General features: G+C 42.4%; 1 protein-coding gene across 1 annotated transcript in view; it reads right to left on the reverse strand.

The window, feature by feature from the left end:
* Nucleotides 1-16,870, reverse strand: part of TTLL5 (tubulin tyrosine ligase like 5) — a 145,993-nt gene that overhangs the window by 57,563 nt on the left and 71,560 nt on the right. The window contains exons 24-30 of the mRNA XM_081343313.1: nucleotides 16,572-16,718; nucleotides 14,516-14,619; nucleotides 12,852-12,979; nucleotides 11,884-11,997; nucleotides 6,928-7,002; nucleotides 6,613-6,822; nucleotides 1,652-1,830 (exon numbers count right to left, since the gene is read on the reverse strand). Coding sequence (XP_081199439.1) covers nucleotides 1,652-1,830; nucleotides 6,613-6,822; nucleotides 6,928-7,002; nucleotides 11,884-11,997; nucleotides 12,852-12,979; nucleotides 14,516-14,619; nucleotides 16,572-16,718 — 957 coding nt within the window. The remainder of the gene's footprint in view (nucleotides 1-1,651; nucleotides 1,831-6,612; nucleotides 6,823-6,927; nucleotides 7,003-11,883; nucleotides 11,998-12,851; nucleotides 12,980-14,515; nucleotides 14,620-16,571; nucleotides 16,719-16,870) is intronic.

Here is a 16,870-nt window from a genome sequence, read left to right on the forward strand (position 1 = left end):
AAAAAAACCCCTGTACTGGATATTTGTACTCCATATTCTTCACAAAGTTTTATGATGAATGCCAGGTTTTTGCTATGGACCACCTTTCCAATGAAAATACGAAATAATATGCCCTACCCCCTTTCTGACAGCGATATATCATTACATTTGCAGGAAAGTTGCTGCAAGCTTTGAACACTGGCTGACTCAACAGAAGAGACAGATATATCTTGTTCCAGCCCTCGCCTGGGTGGTCTGATGTTATCCTTAAGATCAAACTCTGTAGCTGGAAAAGCTGGAGCTGTTGCTAGTGAAAATCAGTTCATGAATTTGCACATTTGTTCACAGAGAAACATAGAAATGAAGTAACTCTTCTTTTTATCAAGCAGGGCAATTCAACACATTCTTTTATTCACCATCAATAGTTAGAAAGCACTGCAACCTAAGCAATGATTGCAACCACTGCTTCTGTTCTGCCAAAAGCATTCAACAGGCACCAATAAAGACCTCACACAGAACTAATACCACCTCATAGAATATTACATAGGGAAAAAGTTCTCAGCAATATTAGCTTCGCAAAACTTCTATTTGGTTCATTGTCCTACGTCATGGTAGAAGTTCATCCACCCTCTTTTCTGAATTTTACACTCATAAAAAATGCTTCTATCTTCAAGTCCTTTTATGCAAAAGAGCCCAACTTTATTACTTGCTCTCATGATATCAAGATTCAAGATCACATGTTGGATATTTTATGAGAATTTGTTATAATATTCTTAGTTTCAATTCCTTGATTTAACAATATAGAATTTCATTACATAGATCTATTAGTTTTAGATTAGCTATTTTTCAATATTCTCCAGCAGTAAGGGACATTTAAAAAGACATACTTTCTGGCAATGTTATCCCAATACCCCTTAGGCTCAGGGTAATTCAATAACCTATGAGTTGCATAATGCACCAGTTGCAACTCATGCAGCTCCTGTTGCCCTCTACAGCAGCGTTTCCCAACCTTAGGAACTTGAAGATGCGTGGACTTCAACTCCCAGAATTCCCCAGCCAGCTATGCTATGCTGGCTGGGGAATTCTGGGAGTTGAAGTCCACGCATCTTCAAGTTCCTAAGGTTGGGAAACACTGCTCTACAGTATATTGCTTTTACCCACAGAGCTATCCATCTCTTTCATTAGACCAATACAGTATGAAATTTAATCCACATAATTAAGAAATGGCTTATTTCTAGAAGCCTTCAAAAGGAAGAAAATCTAAAACTTATTAAGCCCAAAGTACATTAGTGCCATCTTCCCCTTCTCCACCTTCTGATGAAGTGGGTGAATGTATACTTTAAGACTCTAGTAACACAATCATAATGGAATAGCACTAATGGTTTTGGCCTTGCAGAAAGTATGGAGAAGTAAAGCTCTCCTCTTGAAAATGATATTTGATGGATCAACACATTATTAACTTTTTTCAAACCACCCAATAACTGAAGCTCTTGGGAGGTCATGCAGAAAAGCAGTCCCTGTGATCAAGCACAGTTCAAGAAGATCCATTGTAATTAATTCTTACTTGTGAAATAAACCTTAATCAGTTTGTTTGCTTTGCTCTTTTGTAAATGACACTAGCATCAAATGCTATTTTTATTAAAAAGTGGAAAATACTTTTTTAAAAAAATACCTGTTGTGTAAGAAGGCTGATGTGACTGGGTGGTGAATACTGTCTAGCTGCCTGCTTCTCTGCTAATCTCTGAAGTTCTGCTGCAATATCGTGATTATAACGCTTGTTGTCTTCTGCATCCTTATTCATTCTGGCAGATACACCACGCTGTCTACTTGGGCTGTGACTTCTTGACCCTGCTAAAGTGAGTGAAAAGTTTTATTTTGCCATTATTTTTTTCCTAGCTATAAGAAATATGCCTCCTGTGCAAAAATTGGAAAGGGACAGAAATGACAAAATAAAAACCAAGTGGTTTATATGAAAGATATTAATACACGATTCTCAATTACAATATGTATATTTCTATAGCTAAATTATACAGCAGTTTTTGCTTTCTTTCAAAAGTTTTATAAAGAACACAAACGACTTCTTTACAAAGTAAAGATAAAGAAGCGTGATAGGGAAACTAATTTATTGAAAAAAGGACAATTCAGAAAGTCAGCATGAGATAAGGAAAACGATAAGGCATAAAAAGAAGTTTTATTCTAAAGAAACCTTTGGTTAGACATTTATTAGTGCTGTGTCTACTATTTGGAGGGATGCCTTAAGGAGCCTCTCCAAACCTTACTACTCAGAGAACCAAGGCCCCATGTTGTTGTTTTAAAGCACAACCAAAGCCCCAGCAGAATCAGAACTGTACACATGCTCCTTTCCCTGCAATCCTAGCAAAATAAAGGGGGGGGGGGGCTAGCCATGCTCTGTCACTATGGAAGTCCTTGAAATGGCCACCAAGAGCCTTTGAGAGAATATGGAATCATGTCACTTGGAGCAATAGGTTCAGAAGAGCATGAAACAGCCCTCTATGCGGTTGGCACCGTCCAAATAAATTAGCATACTACAAAAGAAAAATGAAACAAAACACATTACTTTGAAAACTATTCTTAGGTGAATAGGACAGTCCTTTTCAAGGTCTTAAAAACTTTGGGAGGATTATCAGGAAAACTATAACAACATGTGACACATTACTGTTATAACATGTGACACATTAAAATTTTGAAATACCCTACAACGAAGAATATGTTTACTCACATCTGGTTATAATTTATTGCGTATATTAACAATGTTTTTACTTCTAGACTACCTTTCTTTGAACTCATGTCATTTTGATCAGAAATATTAGATCTTTGTTGGTGATGTTCTTTTTATATTTCCTCAATAAAATGAAATGTAAATTTAAAATATTCCTTTTTGAATCATATAAAATCCCATAAACATGGATATTCTCTAGTCCCCCCCTTTTTTTCTTTCCATAGTGTTTATATGTTCCGTTTATTTCTTTTCTTTTTCAATTTTGTATATTTTTCTTTAACGTATGCCATTTGGTTTTGCCAAAATCATATTTCTAAAAAGCACCTGAAATCTAAAGAAAAATAATTTTAAAATAGCACTGAACCAAGAGAATATTTTCAATAATGTAAAAATGAAAAGTACTACAGTAGCTGAACCACTTCTGAAAAATAATCCAAAAGATTTATACTCTACACAAGTATAAAATACTCCAAAGAAATACAAATCTGTTAAATGTTGAAAAACAGATGGTCTGGTAACTGCATACTTCAATGCTATAAGCAATTACAGTGGGATCTTGGTACTCAACTGCATTGAAACTCATTGTATTTGGTACTCAACACATTGTGACATGAAAATTTTGTCCCCATCCTCATTGTTTGTTTAGTACTCAATACATAAGCTAGAACTTGATGATGTTGGCTGCCTTGTGACTCACTACATTATTCCTTGTGGGGAAAAATTGTTCGGTATTCATCATTTTTGGTACTCATCATGCCTCCAGGAATCAATTAATGATGAGTACCAAGGTACCACTGTATTGCTACTGAAATACAGTGTGAATCAACTGACTGCTTAAACAAGACACCTACCTCAGTAGCAGGAGCAAATTTTTTGAGAGCTCATTCTTACTTAGACCAATCTGACATTTATTTCAATATTTGACATTATTGGGCTGTTTGCTGGTCTTTCTTCATCCTTTCCTAATTGAGACAAGGGCTAAGTAGGGGGATAAACACCTGCCCCTTTAAATGTTGGATTTCAATTCCTAGCAGCTCTAATCAATAAGAGTAATAGTTGGTGATGATTTGAACTGTAATCCAACAATATCAGAAGGGCCAACAGTTCCTTTCTCCATGGAAACAGGAGTTATTATTTCTTGGAAAAAAGCTAATAGTATCCAACCATTTAAAAAACTGCTCCACTATTATTTTCAGATAAGAGATCTGTACGCCAATAACATGGAAATCTGGCAAACCCTATCTGATCAAGAAAAAACTCATTCAAAGAGGAAAATGTATAATCTGAATGCAGAGCACATTGTTTGCAAAAGAAACACACTCCATCCTTGGCATCTTCAGGTAAAAATGCTAAAGGCTGTATTAGAAACTTGGGGAGCTTCTCCAGGTGACTTTGTAAACAATATTTAATTAGATTAATACTTTGATTGAGTATAAGGTTTCTTCCTATGTTTCTTTGACTGCTAGGATTTAGTGAAAGTAATACCAAAAGCCCCATTATAAAGAAGTTCAGAAGCCCCTCTCATTTGTACTGCCAATGAAGAAAGTACTTGTGTGCATGATATTCTACAGTATACCTATTGTCCAGTCACTGCAATAACATTCACAAGCAATAATTATTCCAAAGAAAAAATATTAATCTTTTTGGATGTCAGTCCAGTTTATTAGTTACTGCCTGATACCTTGCCCTATACAGTTTCATACAGGTGAACTTAAATAACCACTAGTCAACCTATTGGAGTCTATTGTCCAATTGTGTCATGATAAAACAACAATAAGATTAGAGAGACATGATCACCCTATTCTTTGTTTCTGCAAGTTGCCTAAGAATTACCTTAGGAATACCTCGGAATACCTCGGGGACCACCTGCTGCCGGCGTCAACTCCCCTCCGCCCTGTGCGTTCCCACAGAGAGGGCCTCCTCAGGGTGCCTCCGGTCAGAGAATGCCGGCTGGTGGCCCCCAGGGGGAGGGCCTTCTCTGTGGGCGCCCCGGCTCTGTGGAATCAACTGCCGGTTGAGCTCCGGATGGCACCGGATCTCCGCTCCTTCCGGCGCGGGTTAAAGACCCACTTATTCGAACAAGCTGGCCTGGCCTGATGGGGAGTTAATTTAGGGTTTTAAATATTTGTATATTTTATTGTTTTATTTTGGGCATTAATTTAATTCTATTTTAACTTTTGTATTTTTGTATTTTTATTATATGCCCTGTTCACCGCCCTGAGTCCTTCGGGAGAAGGGCAGTATAAAAATTTAATAAAACTAAAACTAAAACTAAACTAAGAATTAACAATATAATTTTTTCATGCATGTCTTAATACTCAAGAACGGGGTCCCCAACCCCTGGGCTGTGGCCCAGTACTGGGTGGCCCATTTGGAAATGGGCTGCGGAAGTGGTGGGCAAGCATGAGTGAAGCCCCATTACTCACGTGGAACCATCTCCTGCCCTCCCCCCACTCCTGCCAGTCCGCAAAGCTGGAAAGGTTAGGGACCACTGCTATAGAAGATAACTAGAGGACAATTCTGAATTAGATTGGATATAGTTCTTTTTCAAATAAATCTCTCATAAGGAAAATAAGAATTTATCCAACTCAAAATTTGCACAATTAATTCAAATGGTCTTGGATATTAAGATATTCCACAGTTCTTCAGTGGTTCTCCTCCTATCTCCTGGGACGCTCGCAGTCGGTGTTGGCAGGGGGGCAGAGATCGGCCCCTAGGTCTCTCGTTTGTGGAGTTCCTCAGGGGTCGGTCCTCTCGCCCCTCCTGTTCAACATCTACATGAAACCGCTGGGTGAGATCATTCGTGGTTTTGGAGTTGGGTATCATCAATACGCCGATGATACCCAACTTTTCATTTCGACCCCAAACCACCCCAGTGATGCCCTCGCTGTGATGTCCCGTTGCCTGGAGGCGGTTCGGGTCTGGATGGGGAGGAACAGACTTCAACTCAACCCTGACAAGACTGAGTGGCTGTACATTCCGGCATCCCGGGACATTCAAAATGTTCCATCGCTTTCTATGGGGGGTGAGCTCTTACCCCCCGTGGATAGGGCTCGCAACTTGGGAGTCCTCCTAGATTCACGACTTACTCTGGAAGATCATATAGTGGCCGTGACTAGGGGGGCTTTCGCCCAGGTTCGCCTGGTGCGCCAGTTGCGGCCCTATCTGGACCGGGATGCCCTGTGTACGGTCACTCATGCGCTCGTGACCTCTCGCCTAGACTATTGTAATGCTCTCTACATGGGGCTTCCCTTGAAGACTACTCGGAGGCTCCAACTGGTACAGAATGCGGCCGCGAGAGTTGTCTTGGGAGTTTCCCGGTACTCCCATGTTACACCTTTGCTCCGCGAGCTGCATTGGTTACCAGTTGTCTTCCGGGTGAGGTTCAAGGTCTTGGTTATGATCTTTAAGTCCTTACATGGCATGGGTCCGGGATACCTCGAGGACCACCTGCTGCCGGCGTCAACTCCCCTCCGCCCTGTGCGTGCCCACAGAGAGGGCCTCCTCAGGGTGCCTCCGGTCAGGGAATGTCGACTGGTGGCCCCCAGGGGGAGGGCCTTCTCTGTGGGTGCTCCGGCATTATGGAACCAACTGCCGGTTGAGCTCCGGATGGCATCGGACCTTCGATCCTTCCATCGCGGGTTGAAGACCCACTTATTTGAATTAGCTGGTCTGGCCTGATGGGGGAATATGGGTTTTTTAAATTGGTTTTTTATTATTCTATCATTGTATTTTAATTGGGCATTGGTTTAATTTTCTTTTAATTTTTGTATAGCTATTTATATATGCCCTGTGAACCGCCCTGAGTCCCTTGGGAGAAGGGCGGTATAGAAATCAAATAAATGAAATGAAATGAAATATTACAATAGTGTGCCAGCTGAGCATCAGTCTACCTGCTTTTGCTGAGGATGGTCGGGTCAGTCTCTGGCTGTAGATTTGCATGGCAGTCTGAAAGGAAGAGAAGGGGCTGACAGTGTAACTGCCAGACCGACAACGGTGTAAGCTTGTACTGTTTGAGGATGGGCGGGACACATTGCTTGGTGCATTAGACAAGTTGTCAGGTGCTGCATTGTGAGAAGAAGGGGAAAATGTCGCTCTAGAACCTGTCGAAAGGGAAGGGGTTGAGTGATAATCAGGCAACTGTACATTCTCACAGGCAGAAGGTTGCGAGGACAATGGCATACTGATGCTTTGTGGGAGTGTGGTACCATGAGTAAAGGAAGAAGTGCTAAGAACGCTGAATTGCGGTGTATTCTCTCCATCTTCCGTTGACGAAGGAACACCTAGTAAAGGAAGAGAAAAAAATCAAGGAAATCAAGGCAATTCATATTTTTCAATTGGACACATAAACACTTCCTCAGTTGCACTACGTTTTACAGGCTTTAGATATTTTTATATAGCATCTGAATTTTCAACAATTTCATAAAAGAACTCTAATAGCTAATAAAAATATTTCTCAATATATTCTAGCCTGTCTGTATTTATATTGTTAATTTTATCATTTTACTGTGATGTTCTCCACATGGATACTCAGTCTTCTATTTAATAATAATTAAGATACTCAAAGGTAGAACAGTACTTATTCCCAATTATCTGACTCTTGCATGTAATATTTATAAACAGTACTGCATCAGTTACATTTGTTTTTTACAGTAAATTACAACAGTATTCATAAAGTCAGTCTCATACATGAAAGAGTCTATGATACTTTTTAACTCAACAACATTTCTACTGGTTTTATATCAACAGTATAGTATACTGCTTAGCACATTACAAATTCCCCCAAAAGTTTTTTTCTATTCAATGTTCATGAAAATGTTTAAAATGCATTGTGGAAAGGATTAAAATATTAGAGCTTATTTCATCGATCCATCCATTTGTTATACTAAGCAGTATCAATACAATAAAATATTGTAAAGAATCATACTATTAACTCTAAATTAGAAATCAGAACTCTAAATTTGAAAAAATATATATATAATTGTTAGTATCTTGGCTGACAGACTCACTGAGAGTCTAATTTTATCTGAATATATCTAATTTAATCGGGATCAGGCCGTGGTGAGAGGGCGGCCTGGATTGTTCATCAACCACCCACTGATGTGAGAGATCAGTGGGATGGGTTTCCTTGGCACTCTTGACTCAGTCCACCCTAGGTGGGCTTCCCTTAGCGGCGGTGAGAGAGTGGCTGCGGTTGCTCCACCTGATTGACTCGGGTGAGAGCCGAGTTGAACTGAGTTGGGGACTGAGATACATATCCTGGCCTTATAACATCATCACAGTCATCTAATTGTTCATTTGGTTTATTGCCCTATGCAGCTTTTATTATGTCATGACCCGTATTCAATATTCTAGCACAGACTTGTACGCTCTCAGGAGGGCTCCTCCCTCCTGGATACGACCTGTCGCCATGTCCCTTACTTCCCTTAAGGACGGGCCCAGTTGTTGGGACCCCGAGAGGTGGCTGGGCTTAGATAGGGGCCTCTGGTGGAAATGCATTAAGAGGCCCCTGGTATGTTTTTTAGCTGGTTGTTTTAAAGGGTTAGGGAGGGGGGGAAGGGGAGGGAGGGGAGGGAATTGGGGTGCGTTTCATCAACCGGCTGTCAGTCTGGGCCTACAATAGTTCCCGGTGAGATGGGGTTGGGGGCATGGGCTTTTGGTTCCGTTGGTATTGGGGTGGGGTTGCAAATCCCCACGATGACTGGGAATGGCAGCAGGCGGTTACACGGAGGGCCGCATCAATATCTGGGACCGCGCCCCCGCTGTCTTCGAGCGGTGGCGTATTCCGACCCTCGGGTTAGTACCCTTTTATCCGGGGGTGAGGGAGATCAGGACCCTGAGCTCAGACTTGTGTATTTTAATGCCAGATCCGTTGTGAACAAGGCTCCCCTCGTCCGGGAATTGATTGAGGAGGAACACGCAGATCTGGCATGCATTACGGAGACCTGGTTGGGCCCAGAGGGCGGTGTCCCTCTGGTTGAATTGTGCCTTTCGGGTTTCTGTGTGCTGCACCAGCCTCGGGCTCAGGGCAGGGGCGGTGGGGTGGTGGTAGTTATACGGGAGACCTTATGTCCACGGGAGACCACCATTGTCCAGATAGGCGGGAGTGAGTCCCTCCTCATGAGATGTGGCCCTCGGGCTCAGTTGGGCCTGTTGCTAACATACCTGGCACCCAGCTGTGTGGCAATGGCCCTGCCCGAGCTGCTTGACCCCCTCTCAGGGTTGACGGTGGAGTTTCCCAGACTTATAGTTCTGGGCGACTTCAACCTGCCATCCCTGAGAGAGTCATCAGAGTTAGCTCGGGAGTTCATGGCTTCCATGACGGCCATGGACCTGACCCAAGTAATTCAGGGCCCAACTCATGGGGCGGGTCACACTCTCGACCTGATTTTTCTATCCGGGCAATGGTTGGATGATTTGGGAGGGGGCTTGCCAACTATTATCCCCCTGTCATGGTCCGATCATTATCTCCTGCGGCTGGTCTTCCGCTATGTCACCCCCCGCCGCCGGGCTGTGGAGCCGACCAGGTGGTTCTGTCCCAGGCACCTAATGGACCCAGAACGGTTCCAGATGGTGCTTGGGTCTTTACCTATCTCCCTCATTCACAGCCCGGTCGATGCCTTGGTGGATGCCTGGGAAAGGGCGGCCACCGAGGCATTCGACCGTGTTGTACCATTGCGACCCCAGACCCGGCACAGATCCCGTTGGGCCCCAAGGTTTTCTGTGGAGCTCCAGGAGATGAAGCATCGGAGATGGGGTCTAGAGAGCGGTTGGAGGTCCACCCGGTCTGAATCTGACCGATTGCGGCTAAGAGCCTTCACAAGGTCTTACCTTGCTGCGATGAGGACGGCGAAGTCTAATTACTTTGCTGCCCTCATCGCGTCCGCAGATAATCGCCTAGCCGCCCTGTTTAGGGTGACTCGCTCTCTCCTTGATTGGGAGACGAGGGAAAAACCCTTACAGGGGCGGGCTGAGGAGTTTAATCATCATCTGGTAGACAAAACTGCTCAGATCCGGACCGGTTTAGACTCTGACTGGGTAGAGTCTGACATGGAGGAATCAAGCGGTCTTGAGCATGTTATCTGGACTGAGTTCGTTCGTTTCCCCCGATGACGTGGACAGGATCATGAGGAGACTGAGTTCCACCACTTGTTTACTGGACCCGTGCCCCTCCTGGCTGGTTTATGCGGCCCGAGAGGAGACACGAGGCTGATTCCAGGCAGTAACAACTGCTTCCCTGAAGGAGGGTATCTTGAGACCCCTCCTCAAGAAGCCTGCCCTGGACCCGGCTGTTTTAAATAACTACCGTCCGGTCTCCAACCTTTGCTTCTTGGCGAAGGTTGTTGAGAGTGTGGTGGCGCATCAGCTTCCTCTGTTCCTGGAGGAAACTGATTATCTTGACCCGTACCAATCGGGTTTCAGGCCCGGGTACAGCACAGAGATGGCATTGGTCGCACTGGTGAATGATCTCTGGAGGGCTCGGGACAGGGGATGTTCCTCTGTTCTAGTCCTTTTAGACCTCTCAGCGGCTTTCGATACCATCGACCATGGTATCCTACTGCGGCGTCTCAGGGGGTTGGGAGTGGGAGGCACTGTTTTACAGTGGTTCTCCTACCTCCTGGGCCGCTCGCAGTCGGTGTTGACGGGAGGGCAGAGGTCCGCCCCAAGGTCTCTTGTTTGTGGAGTTCCTCAGGGGTCAGTCCTCTCTCCCCTCCTGTTCAACATCTACATGAAACCGCTGGGCGAGCTCATTTGTGGTTTCAGGGTGGGGTATCATCAGTACGCTGATGATACCCAAGTTTTTCTTTCCACCCCGAACCAACCCAGTGATGCACTCGACATGATGTCCCGTTGCCTGGAGGCGGTCCGGGTTTGGATGGGGAGAAACAGGCTTCGTCTCAATCCTGCCAAGACTGAGTGGCTGTACATACCGGCATCTCAGGTTAGCCAGGTCGTTCCATCATTAATGATGGGGGGTGAGGTGTTACCCCCCATTGATAGGGCTCGCAACTTGGGCGTCCTCTTGGATTCACGGCTCAATTTTGAAGACCATATAGGAGCCGTGACCAGGGGGGCTTTTGCCCAGCTTCACCTGGTGCGCCAGTTGCGGCCCTATCTGGACCGAGATGCCCTACGCACAGTCACCCATGCGCTCGTGACCTCCAGGTTAGACTACTGCAACGCTCTCTACATGGGGCTGCCCTTGAGGACCACTCGGAGGCTTCAACTGGTGCAGAATGCAGCCGCACGAGTTGTTATGGGAGTTTCCCGATACTCCCGTGTAACACCTCTTCTCCGTGAGCTGCATTGGCTTTCGGTTGCCCTCCGGGTGAGATTCAAGGTGCTGGTAATGACCTATAAAGCCCTAAATGGCTTGGGTCTGGATTATCTAAGGGAACACCTGCTGCCGGCATCAACTTCCCATCGTCCTGTGCGCTCCCACAGGGAGGGCCTTCTCAGGGTACCGCCGGTTAAGGAATGCCGGCGGGTTATTCCCAGGGGAAGGGCGTTTTCTGTGGGCGCACCAGCCCTATGGAACCAACTTCCCACGGAACTCAGGACTGCCCCCGACCTTCGCTCATTTTGCCGGGACTTGAAAACCTGGTTCTTCGAGCTGTTTGGCCCAGATGAGGGGTTTTAATTTAATTTAATTTAATTGGGTTTTAGTTTAACTTCAGGGACTGTAATTTAATTAATAGTTTTAATTGATTTTAATTTTGTATACTATGTATTTTAATTTTCCCTGTAAACCGCCCTGAGTCCTACGGGAATAGGGCGGTATATAAATTTAAATAATAAATAAATAAATAAATATTTAATCTATCTATCTAATCTATTTAATCTATCTATCTATCTATCTAATCTATATTTCTATCACATTTATAAAGCTGTCATAAATCCAGCAAAACCCCGGGTGGCAAAGAACATATAAAACAGCAACAACAAGAAAACACAATACAACAACACAAAAAAAGGCGAGGTGAAGACCTCTTATAAAAGTATCAGGACAGCTATATCATGGGAAGAGGCAAGTCTTCACACACATTCTCTGGGTGGATGTTGTTCCATAGAGAAGACACAATGACAGAGAAAGCCAACAATAAGCCATTAATTTTTTGTCAGAGTCTAACTATACAAATTTACTCTTTTTCCAATTTTCTTACTGGGTAAACTAGTTCCTTTGGGTTGATCAACTTTCGGCTGCTCTACTACATTTTCCTTCTCCACTGGAAGTTGGGAGTGCTTTTTTTCATTTTTGCCCATCTTTTCTGAGTTATCTGAAAAGAGTTTTCAAAATTAGAAGAAAAATAAGCCATGTATGATAATGATTTTCAATATGACATTTTCTAATACAGCAAATAATCTGAGATTAATTGCATTTGCAAATAAAATTCCATCCTAAAACTGAAATTTAAAACGCATGTGCATCTGGAAAATAGCCACACAAATTGGAAACCAATATAAGAGATAAATAAAAGCTTGGCATCAAACCTCAGGCTTGGGAACAAAGTCAATTTTCAACAAGTTCCAAAACAGAACAGAAAATACGGGGGATGGGGGGGATTCCCAGGGGATGCTTTTCCAGAAGGTAGGCAACACAACAAAGAAAACATACTGCCTAGGTCCTGACAGATAGTGTTAAGGAGACCTGGAGAATGCTCACTCTGCTCAATCTCATCGAATGGGCAGAGATAATCCCTTAGATAGCCAGGCTCTATGCCATGTAAAGCTTTACAATGATAACCAGCAACCTGATTTGCACCCAAAACCCAATTAGCAGCCAGTGCAGGTAACAAAGCAGGGATGATATACAAGCAAAACATGATGTGCCTACAGTACATTGGGAAAGTATTCAGACCCCCTTCACTTTGGTCAATTTCGTTATGCTGCAGTCTGATTCTACAGTTGTTGAAATTCGTTTTTTTCTCATTAATCTACACTTGGTACCCCATAATGACAAAGTGAAAACAGAATTTTAGAAATGTCTGTAACTTTATTAAGAAAAAAAATCTGAAATATCACATTGGCATAAGAATTCAGGCCCTTTGCAACAACACTTGAAATTTAGCTCAGGACATTCCTCATTTGCTTCTTTACAATTATACTGAAGGTATCAGAAATGGATACTCACTGCCTTTGTTCCTGTTTTCCAATTGGCTATTACTATGCTTCGTAGCTCCAGGATTTGTTCCCAGGAAGACACTTGCTGATTTATTCTTGTGTGTGTAAAAAGTCAGTACCTCCTCAAGATCACTTTCACTAAAATGAGAAAGGGTGTATACAAGAATAAATGTCCTAACTTTACAATGTGGTGATGCAGCTGCAACAGCTACTATAAGATATTTGAAAGGAAGCATGGAGGAGGTAAGGGGGAAAGAAAGACAAACTGGAAAGAACTAAAGGGGGGAAAAAGATGTTTTTGTTAAGCTTGGTAAAATTCCATGCTGCATTTAAGGAAAGTAATACTTCTAATCATCCAAAAGCTAATAATAACAATGTTAGCTATTATTTCTATAAAATATACAGTGTCATTTTGATGTAGTAGTTAAGGCACCAGGCTAGAAACCGGAAGACTATAATTCTATGCTCACTTTAGGTACAAATCCAGCTGGGTGACCTTGGACTAGTCCAGGGGTAGGCAACCTTGGCTCTTTTATGACTCGTGGACTTTAACTCCCAGAATTCCTGAGCCAGCCAAGCTGGCTCAGGAATTCTGGGAGTTGAAGTCCACGAGTCATAAAAGAGCCATGGTTGCCTACCCCTGGGCAAGTCTAAAGAAAAGAAGAAATAGGGGAGATATGATAGCAGTATTCCAGTATTTGAGGGGCTGCCACAAGGAAGAAGGGGTTACCTTATTTACCAAAGCACCAGAGGGCAGGACAAAAAACAATGGCTGGAAACTGACCAAAGAGAGCAGAAACCTGGAATTAAGGAGAAACTTCCTGACAGTGAGGACAATTAACCAGTGGAACAGCTTGCCTCCAAAAATTGTGGGCGCTTCATCACTGGAGATTTTTAAGAAGAGGCTAGACCAGGGGTAGGCAACCTCGCCTCTTTTATGACTCATGGACTTCAACTCCCAGAATTCCTGAGTCAGCATAGCTGACTCAGGAATTCTGGGAGCTGAAGTCCATGAGTCATAAAAGAGCCGAGGTTGCCTACCCCTGGACTAGTCACTTTCTCTCAGCTCTAGGAAGGCAGCAAGGACAAACCACTTCTGAAAAACCTTGCCACAAAACCTGCAGGGACTAGTCCAGACAGTTGTCCAGAGTCAACACTGACTTAAAGGCAACCCCACCCCAAACAGAACTACAGCACTGCCATGTTTCTTATGACAAAATCACCGTTAAAAATTCCATAGCCTTCTCTGTAATTTAAACACTACCTCTCCAGAGCTATATTTTACCATCTTTGTTGCAAAATAGATTTTGCCCCTTCTTTAGGGCCATGCTACCGTGAAAACAGAGAAAGGAGGAAAATCCCAGAAGGATATAATCCTCCTATCTACAGTGGAGTACATCCAATTCTATTTCCCTTTGAAAAATTACAATACTTATTACTACCACTAAACAATTGTACTAACTAGCCACAAGCTCAGTACAGGTTAGTATACAAAGCAGACTTCTGGGCCTGAAGAATAAGGTAGATTTTGCATTCATGAAAAACACAGAAATAAATATAATAATCAATTGACATATGAGAGAATAAAAAAGCAATACCTTCAAGAAGTTTCAAATTGGTCTCCAATAGGAGACAATATAATTCTTGTTCTAAATGCTTTCGAGTAATTCATACCTTGCTTTAGTGATAAATTCGTGAAAGCCTTCCTCATCTACCCCTTCTTCTTCTTCTTCCTCCTGTTTCTTCATTGCCTTTTTCTGAGACATTTGATCTGTTTCCTAAAAATCAGCAACAACAGATTGCTGGGCAAAAATCTGGATAGATACAGAACTTGCCATAGGTGTACTTAAATATCTAGGGGTTTTTTTTCAGTTAGAGAAGCAAAATATTGTTCCACTGTGAGACCTATTTGGGCTTTGCATGCATTTTGCATGTACTTTTTATTCTGCATCTATAAACTAAACAATATTAAGCCAAAAGCTTTGTGGATAAAGGTGTTTTTCTAGTTCTGTTAATTATGGAGGTTATAAACTGATAAAAAACAATTACTGAATGTTACCTATAACAAATTACTGTAAAACACATACATCATGCAAACATTACAACTGAATACTTATATTAGGAGATCAGATACAAGTGCATTGAGTTACTGCATTTCTATGATATCATCATTTGTCATTTGTCCCCCTTTCCTACTGTCTTTCCAAGACTTCATTGCACTGAAGAAGATATTAGTAATGTCAATGGGATCCAGTACTGAGTTTACAAATATTGTGCATCTCAAGAATTTTGAGCACTAATGTACTTCATGTTGCAAAACATGAAGTAACTTCAATTTTCATTTAAAGTCCTATTACTAAATAACCCTGGGCATTTAAATTAGTTTTTATTGGAGCATAATCACATTTTTAAAAACCCAACAAAAATAGCAAAATACGAGACATTTTGACCAATAGTTTCAGAATTTGCATGATTTTCTTTCATTATAAGGGCAATGGATCTGAACATCAGTTTTGGTGAACAACTTCATTTCCATTTCAAAAACATAAATGAAAGTTACTGTCAAAGTTGTTGCAATAAAAATATCAGAAAATATTACTAGTTTGTCAAAGGAAACAGGTACTTCAGAGAATTATTTTGTTAACTAAACTATCAATTTAACATTCACACAAATTATTAATGGCTGTCTGTACATTTTGGAATTGCCTATTTATGCCAAATTACAAAAATGCAAGGAAAACAAAATCTCAAATAAAGGACCTTCTGCTTTCACTGCAATACTTGAAACAGGATTGAAGATTTGACATTATTTATTTATTTATTTATTTATTTATTTATTTATTTATTTATTTATTTATTATTGAATTTCTATACTGCCCTTCTCCCGAAGGACTCAGGGCGGTGTACAGGGCAGTAAAAGCTTTACATACAAAAGTTAAAATGAAATTAAATTAAGCCCTAAATAATTAAAAATACCCCAAACCCTTAAACCAGGCCGGCCTGTTCAAATAAATAGGTTTTCAGATCCCGGCGGAAAGAGCGAAGGTCGGGAGCCATCTGGAGGTCAACCGGTAATTGATTCCAAAGGGCTGGCGTGCCCACAGAGAATGCTCTCCCCCTGGGGGCCACAAGCTGACACTCTCTGGCCGACAGCACCCTGAGGAGGCCCTTTCTGTGGGAACGCACAGGACGAAGGGAAGATGACGCTGGCAGCAGGTGCTCCTGTAAGTAATCCGGACCCATGCCATTTAGAGCTTTATAGGTAATCACCAGCACCTTGAATCTCACCCGGAGGGCAACTGGAAGCCAATGCAGCTCGTGGAGATGAGGTGTTACATGGGAGTATTGGGAGACCCCCATCACAACTCGCGCGGCCGCATTCTGCACCAGCTGAAGCCTCCGAGTGGTCCTCAAGGGCAGCCCCATGTAGAGAGCATTGCAGTAGTCTATACGAGAGGTCACAAGTGCATGAGTGACTGTACGCAAGTTCCAGAAGTTAGTTGTCTCTCATAAATAACTTGGCAGATTACATTTTTTTAAAAATCACTCCATCATTGCACTAGACATTTGAAAAGGTGAAGAATGAATGACTTTTGCTGCTGCTTTTTCTTCTTTGCACATTGGATACAACGAGATTCGTTAAAGCAAAAAATAGAATGATCTATTTGAATATGAATCTCTAGAACTTATAAATTAATATTGTGCTGGTGGTAGCGTAGTCAATACTCACCCTGTTATAGCAGATGATGAATTCACCCAGCTGGTGAGCTAAGATGCGCCTACGGTCATAGAGAGCCAGGCGCCGACTTGGAAGTAGCATCCTCAATGACTGTTGAAGATTACTGGCTGCTCGCTTCAAAAAACGAACCACAAGTTCCTGCCGTGAAGAAGCAACACTGAAGAGAGAATCCAAACATTCAATTTTATCAAAAGTATGTCTACATTTGTTTAAAAGGAACCACACTGTAAAGAAAAATGTGTGACAAAAAGAATGGGATGCGCGATCTCAAGTATTCTAACACTACCCAT

The sequence above is a fragment of the Vipera berus genome (assembly GCF_964194415.1).
Source record: "Vipera berus genome assembly, chromosome: 1".
Classification (NCBI taxonomy): Eukaryota; Metazoa; Chordata; class Lepidosauria; order Squamata; family Viperidae; genus Vipera; species Vipera berus.